At 36.5% G+C, this 8556-nt stretch overlaps 1 protein-coding gene across 1 annotated transcript in view; it reads right to left on the reverse strand.

The window, feature by feature from the left end:
* The window catches only part of DIAPH2 (diaphanous related formin 2), a 1278863-nt gene that overhangs the window by 750594 nt on the left and 519713 nt on the right, over positions 1-8556 (reverse strand). The window contains exons 18-19 of the mRNA XM_007946556.1: positions 6609-6710; positions 4543-4637 (exon numbers count right to left, since the gene is read on the reverse strand). Of these exons, the coding sequence (XP_007944747.1) occupies positions 4543-4637; positions 6609-6710 (197 nt within the window). The remainder of the gene's footprint in view (positions 1-4542; positions 4638-6608; positions 6711-8556) is intronic.

The raw sequence follows: 8556 nt of genomic DNA on the forward strand, positions 1-8556 counted from the left end.
ACAATTTGATCTAGCCATTCCATTACTAGGTATATAAACTAAAGAATTGTAAATCAGAACAAGAACAGATAAACACACACCCACATTCATAGCAGCACTATATGCAACAGACAAAGTTGGAAACAACCTAGGTGCCCATCAACAGAAGAATGGATAACCAAACTATGGTACATACACACAATGGAATACTATGTAACCTGAAAGAATAACGTAGAATCAGCAAAACACCACATAACATGGATGAAATTGGAGGACATTATGCTGAGTGAAATAAGTCAGTCAAAGAAGGACAAATATTTATTAGTCTGTTATTGTAAAAAGTCAAGGAAAGGTTTATACATGGAAGGAAATTTTCATTTGTTACCAAGGGTGGGAGAGGAGCGGAGAGAACACTGCTAGATAGGTAGAGACAAGTATTGATTTGGGTGAAGTGAAGGACAATGTACCAAAAGTGAGTGATCAATACATTGGCAATGAGGAAGAGGAAGACATAGAGAGGTGCACAGAAGCTACAGACAACAAAGATGAACCCTTTTGGATATACAGTACTGCGTTGTCAGTGGAGGCAAACACTGATATGTGGGTGGATAGGTGCAGAGACTAGCTGAACTATTAGGTATGTCTATGCAGGGGGGAGTGTGCTCAAGACCATGTACAGGACTGGCAGACAATGTTTCTACAAGTGTATTTGTATGTTCAGTAAGAATTCCCAGGTATATAGTAGAGCTGAGAAGGGGCAAGTTTGTATTCACTTCTTGGGCACAGCCAGCTAACCAGAGGGTGTGAGTAGTTGGACCTGTGGGCTTGGGACCATAGTCACAGGGCCCACCAAGCTCAGTTGGCATAACATACTACACAAAAACATTGTTCGACATCCTACTTTGGTGAGTAGCGACTGGGATCTTGAAAGCTTGGAAGTAGCCATGTAATTGCAACAATGGGTCTCTCCTCATCCAGAGGCAAAAAGAATGAAGAAAACCAAAGGTGAGTGGAAACAAATAGTCCAAGAGACTGGTACACCATGTGATCCTCAGTCTATATGACCAAGAGACCAGAAAAACTAGATGGTGCCTGGCTACCACTGTCCACCACTTGGAGGGGGATCTATGTAGGAGTTTCTGGATAGAGTGGGAGAACAATGTGGAACAAAACTGAAAATCATTGGGGGGAAAAAAAAAAAGGACCAGGTCTGCTGGTCAGATAGAGCCTGGTGGAATCCCTGAGACTGTGGCCCCCAGTTGCCCTTCGGGTCTGGAAATGAACCCACTCCTCTGGCTTCCACCCAAACAAAAGACAGGCATATGAGCTGAATATTTACATTAGGTAGATACACTCCTTGAAGAAATCAATCATGGGAGAACAGAAGGACTGTGTATATACAGGGAGACAGCTTGGGCCGCAAGAGTGCATGGGAGGGAAGGACACAGGCAAGAACAACTATGGGGAGGAAGTGGGAGGGGAGCTGTTGCATTGTAGGAAATTGTAGTCAATGTCATGAGACAAAGTGCATGTAAGGTGCTGTATGGAAAGGAAATTTGCTCTGTAAACTTTTACCCAAATCACAATATAATTTTTTGTTAAAAAAGAATGATGAATCTGTAAAACATCTCATAATATGAATGAAACTAGTAAAATTATGCTGAGTGAAATTAGTAAAACAAAAAAATGACAAATAATGTATGAGTGCCCTAATGTAAAAAGTCAATGTAAGGTTTACACACAGAAAGAATCCTTCTTTGAAGGTTAACAAAAGTGGGGAGGGAAGGGAAATCACTAACTACAGGGTAGAAATGTACTAACTTGGGTGAAGAGAAAGGTAATATAGAACAAGAGGGAGGTCAGCAGAAAATGATAAAGCCAGATGAAGACACTGGGAGGAGCATAGAGATAAAGGCAACAAAGGTAAATACTTTTATATACATAATCCTGCTTTAATAGTAATAACAAGAATCTACAAGTGAATACATAGAGACACCCAAGCTTAATAGAGGTGGAAAATCCAATGGGACTATATCCACAAATATGTGTGTGTGTGTGTGTGTGTGTACACACACACACATGTATGTATGTATATTTCAGAGAGGATATTTCTACATATGTATTTATATGTGATGCAAATATGTCCATGAATATAATAGAGCATACATGGGGAAAAATCATGAAAAGTTCTTAGTTATAACCAAACACCTTCAGAGAATAAGTCATTGGGCATGGGGGCTTAGGACCATGGTCTCAGAGGATACTAATATCAATTGGCAAAACATGATCCACAAAGACAATGTTCTACACCCTGCTTTGGTGAGTACGGACTGGGGTCCTAAAAGTGTGTGAGCAGACATTTAAGGCGCAGCTATTGGTCTCTCTCCATCCAAAGGAAAGAGGAGTGAAGAAAATTATCATAGTTCAGGTTATGTATCAACTTGGCTGGGCCTGGTTTTGAGTGGCTAGACAGCTAGATGCAGTTATTCCCCAAGGAGAGATCGATAATCAACTTCATGGTGTAACCTACAGGAGCAGCTGAGTAACTGCTTTAGGGATGTGGTCTTCTCCCAGTGTGTAAGAAGCAGCTTTAAGGAAGGTCTCTAGTTTCTGGCACTCTTGAATCCTGCATGTAGTTGAGTCATTGTTCAGCAGTCTGTCGTGTTGTCTGCTGATCTTGGGACTGTTTGTGGCCTTGAATCAGTGTCTTGCTGTGGTTTGGTAATCCTGGGACTGTGCCTCTTCACTTGTCGACTTGGTTTTGTCAGCCACAGCAGCCAGCAGCTGCCTAACAGAAGAGGTTCTCCAGTTTCAGTGGGCCAGGAGCAAGAGGCAGAGCTCAAGCCCAGGGTTGAGGGGCTTTCCTCGCGCCCCTAGAGTCTGGCACTATGAACTAGGACTTTTGGCCTCCAAAACTGTAAGACGATAAACTCCTGTTTGGTAAGACCATACACTTGTGGTATTTCTGTTAGAGCAGCATGAGAGAACCAAAACAAAAATCAAAGACACAAGGAAACAACTAGTCCAAAGGACTAATGGATCACTTGAACTCTACCATCCATGACCCTCTGCTGACTGCTCTGAAAGGGATCACAATTAGAGTTCCTGGATAAAGGGTGAGAAAAATATGAAAAAAAAAAAAAATCATAAAAGTGACCTGGCTTACTGGTCTGATAGGGACTGGTGGAACCCACAACACTATGGCCCTTAGGCCCTTCAAATCTAAAACTGAACTCAATCGCCATGGCTTAACTTTCTGTCAAATGATAGAGAGGTCTATGAGGTAAACAATAACACCAGGGACTCACACTCATCAGGACAATCAACCACATGAGATCAAAGGGCAGCCTTTGTCCAGGGATAAAGCAAAAACCGGCAGGAAGGGATAGTTAAGAAGGATGAAGGGATATGGTTAACACAAGGAGGAAGTGAGTCTTACCATACTATGTGGATAATGATGAATGTCAAAAAACAAAACGTGCATGAATTATTGATGCGAAAACCAATTTGTTCTGTAAACTTTCACCCAAATCACAATTAAATTAATAAATGAATTTTTTTTGGAAGGGAAAATTACAGATAAAAAAAAAAAAAACACCTTAAGTAGTTTGTCCATGAGATGCAGACTATAATCATAGAACAGACCTTATTTTGAATCTCAGATCTACTACTGTGCTACTTACCAGCTATGTGACATTAGGCAAGTTTGCAAAGCCTCAGTTTACTTATCTATATAATGAAGATAATGATTCTTATTTTATAGGATTGTTGTAGGATTAAATGAGATAAAATACATGGAGTGCTTAACACAATCTGCAGCATATGCTAAGTAAAATAGGATAGCTACTCTTTTACCTTGAGCAAAGTATTTAACCTCCTGACCTCTCAGTTTCATCCATAAAATGTTGGTAATAATAACTACTTAATGTATCCCATTGTGATAGCAGAGAATGATATAGCTACATAAATATGCTTAAATGTAAAAGGATATATCTAATAAATGGCAGAAATTGAACTAGAACCTAGATCTTCTATGTTGAGTCGACATAGATCAACACCAAAAATGCCACAAAAACCCCACTGCCATCGAGTCAATTCAATTCATAGTGACCCCTCCTTGGGTTTCTCAGGCGGTATCTCAACAGAAGCAGATTGCCCAAACTTCCTTCTGCGGAGTGGCTGGGGGGTTTGAACGACCAGCTTTCTGGTTAGCAGTCAAATGCCTTAGGCACTATGCCACCAGAGCAAAATAACAAATCACAGCCATTGAGTCAATTCCTACTCATTGCAATCCCTATTTGGTTTCCAAAGCTGTAATTATGTGCAGAAGCAGACTGGCTCCATTTTCCTTCTGAGGAGTGGCTGGTGGGTTTTAACCACTGACCTTTTGGTTAGCCGTTAAATGCCTTAACCACTGTGCTACCAGAGCTCCTTATCAACACAACATACTATGAATTCTATTAACCATATTTGGAAGAACATTTATTCACAGCTCCACTGAGAAAATAGCAATCTAGAAATACCTGCTAAATATAAATTTAACAAGGAAAATAACTAAGTTACCTGAATTAAGGCCTCACTCAGCATGCCTTCATTAACCTCCAGAATAATGTTTTTTATATCTTCATATGGCATGCGATATGATCCCAGGAATATAGCTAAAATTAAAAAGTAGAAGATAATCAAAATTTTAAAGTCTTAATATAAACCTCATTCTCATTTTCATAGACTTCAAATATGAAATTTCTGTCACTAATCTTAACTTTCAGAGTTATGGACAAACAAAACTTTCAATTTGATGGACTATGCTACCCATCTAGGAAAAATGGTCTATTAGCTCTAATGTTTACAGCTCATGCATATTACTATACAAAATAAAACTCCTACTAATAGCACTCATAAATATATGCTCATGCATTTCATATTGAGCTGATACAAAATAACTCATGAAAACTTAGAGATCTTATTTCAAATTGGCCTTTTAATTCAATGTAGAATTTAGTGTGGAGATTGGCAGTTGCATCCAACACAATACTTCTCAGGAATAACAATAAAGTAACCACATAAAAATATTATATCAATCTAATTTGCTACTTTCCCACATAAGAAAAAGTTAAAGTGTCTGCATCATCAAAGCTATCTGTATCTGTGTTAAAATTCATGTTGTTTTATATGTTGAATCACGATTTCCCCTGTCAAATTTCTCTTAATTGGATGTGTAATATGTCATGTTAGAATAATTCAACAAATTATACCTGGAAAAGCTCATGATTATTCAGAAGGTATTTTTCAAGAACATATTTCACTTTCATTTTCATTAAACATAACCTTTAAATAACATACATGTGATCTTATCACCAGAATATGAATATATTTGTATGAATTTTATTGTCCCATGAAAAGGCCTACATTAAAAAAAAATCCTCATTACTTAGGTAAATGAATACCTAGACTTAAAGATCAAATGAGATTCCCATATTCTAAATACATAAATTTGACAGATACCATCTAGCACTTAAGATTTCATTTTTTGTGTGGTTTGAAAAAAGTGCTGAACATCAGGTTTATAAAAAAAATGGATTACCCAATAAATGATGTATACATTCACAATAGCTATTAGTAAACTCTTTTCCTGACAGCAACATTCCTATTGACACAGTAATGATGTGTTGTATATTTTAATGTGATTCTCTACAGTATATTCCTTAACAAAATATACTTCCATGGCATTTCTTTGTGAAATTACAAATGCTTGATATGCTGAAATTTCTTTCTTACATACATTGTTTAAGTATTCTCAGAATCTGAACACAGTTGACTGTGATGACTAAAAAAAAAATTCTTCTGATTTCAACACAGAAGGGAGACAATGTCAAAGTAAAACTTCAGGTGTGCTTAAATGAAGATAGGTTTAACTATCCAGAAGCTTTACCAAAAACATACTGACTGGCTAACTGGATCACTTCAAGGATCACTATCCAGTTTTAAAGTAGATTAGCTCTGGTGATGTAGTACCTAAGGCATCTGACTACTAACCAGAAGGCTGGCGGTTCAAACCCACCAGCCACTCCTCAGAAGGAAGGTTAAGCAGTCTATTTGTGTAGTGATCCCGCGTTGGAAACCCAAGGAGGGGTTGCTATGAGGTAGATCCAACTCAACAGCAGTGCGTTTGGTTTTTTTTTTTTTTTTTGGGTTAGTTAACAATTTAAGTAGCTCCATCAAAATTGCTTCAAATATAAAGGACTACTAGTAAAATGTTTTGCCCAATGTGACTAGTGAATAATCTAAAAATATCAATTCTAGGGACAGGCAAAAGGGAAAAAAAGTTTTTCAACTAGGCCTTCTGTCATTATGTCCTGTAACAATTGTTTCTTATCTGTACTTTCCAACATTTTATTATTCATGAGCTTCATCTGGCCTGACCAACACTGAATTATAATTATTCTCCATACTGGCTGAATGAGAAAAAGGCAACTCAGATTATTACACAAACTTACATTTCTAGCCAATGCTAAATATCCCTGGTCCAAAAAGTTACAACTTTATTTAAATGCATTCAACAACCTCTCATCACCATCACACTCTATGCAAAAATAAATAAATAAATAAATAAAAATAAAAATACATACACAGATTCTGTGCTGTTTTGGGGTCTAAAACTCTCAATTCTTTCACTTTCTTTTTTGTAGGCATGATCTTCTTTTCTTCTGAAACTTCTACATTCTTTTGAACTGAAAGAAAAATGTTGATTTATAAACAATAATGGTACAAATCCAAGTACACAGAGTAACATTAGTAAGGCATATTAACAACATTAACAAAACTCTTTCTGAAATCAATAAATGTGTTTATTTCATTAGTTCAAGGAAGAGAATAAACATAAAAATATAGACCTGTTTAGAGGTTTTCCTACAAATCAAATATAAGCACTTAAGCAGAACAGATAAGCCAAATAGAACCAAAAATCAATTGCTGCTTTTTACTAATGTGCAACATTAATTACTCTTTTTCCAGGTACCTAAAGCAGCAACAGAATTAAACATATAGTAAAATCTCACTAATTTGGACAAATTGAGAAAAAAGTATACATGTAATTATCGTAAAATATGCTAAAATTCAGACATTTCTCAAATCCAGTGAGATTGCTTTAAAATATGTAAGTTAACAGCAACTGCTAAACAAATTGCCACATAAAAATTGCAGTTGAGATGGTTTTTGAAGAACTGGTATGAATTACATGCAAGTTATCCAACAGTAGCACCCATTTGCATACCCATAATTAAAGAACTTCAAAGATATGGTATTGTAACTTAGGTTTGTTGCCCTCACATTTTTTTTTTTAAATAATATTCACTGTCTTAGAAAATATTCACTTTTGCTTTCTTCCAAAGGTAACTCTGTAGTTAAAAACAGTTATAGTTACCCAAAACCAGGAGAAGTAACAGTAGCAAGAAGTGGCTTTAGCCCTCTATAACTTCCATCCGACCTCCTCCCAAATACAAAATCAAACCACACTTAATGCCATTGAGTTGATGCTGACTCAAAGTGATGCCCATAGGATTTCCAAGGCCGAAGAACTTTATGGAAGCAGACTTTCTTATCCTTCTTTAGCAGAGCGGTTGGTGGGTTTGAACAGCTGACCTTTTAGTCAGCAGCCAAATGCCTGAACTACTGGGCCACCAAAGCTCCTTTCCTCCCAAATAAGCCACCTCAAAACACAAAATATAAGCAATGAATTTGTCTGCTATGAAAATGAAACTTCAAATCAAATCTCTAAGCCCTGCCTATATAGAAATTCAATAGATAGCACTGTCATCAAATGTGGGCAATTTACACTTTCTAACATAAAAAAAGGTTTACAGGTCCATCAAAGAATATGAGAAAAGTCAACAACATTCTTTCAATCAAGTGGAGTGGTATGCTCTTGCCTCCAAACTCAGGCTACTTATTATCATCATTTAAACATATGGCCACAATCATGCTGCCTCTTTATTAATTCTAAAAATATAACTTAATTTTCTGGCAATAATTATTTTAACTACTTTCATTCTTCTAGTCTTTATGAAAGATATCACAAATGAAGTATTGATTTTCTTGTCTGGAGGGAAAACAACACATAACCATAGCACGTTTTTGCAAGGTCTACGTGTATAGATGTTAGCTTCTGGGAAACTTCATAGGTATGTTAAAGAATGCATCAAAATATTACAAGTACATTGAGACTGGCTTTTGCTTAATGTTACAAAATACAGGAAAATTAAATGTTAGAGAAATAAAAGATAACATAAATTACCTGAATAGCTAAAGTCCTAATAGTTATAAGCATTACCCATATGATCAATCTAAAATGAGCACAGTCTAAGGAGACTAGATTGTAATTGCACTTCTGAAAATCATGAGCTTATGAGAGATGACAAGTAGACTGCCATGTTTATTCAACACAGTAGCATCATTTCTACTATTGCATGAACTATAATTCGAAATTCATTTAATATGACCTGAATGGAACTAAAGTGTTTCTCCTAATACTCTCCTTACAAAAATTTCAAGATTTTGTACCTATTTTAACTTTGTCAA

The sequence above is a fragment of the Orycteropus afer genome, unplaced genomic scaffold (assembly GCF_000298275.1).
Source record: "Orycteropus afer afer isolate SDZICR_OR568_19922 unplaced genomic scaffold, OryAfe1.0 scaffold00165, whole genome shotgun sequence".
Taxonomy (NCBI): Eukaryota; Metazoa; Chordata; class Mammalia; order Tubulidentata; family Orycteropodidae; genus Orycteropus; species Orycteropus afer.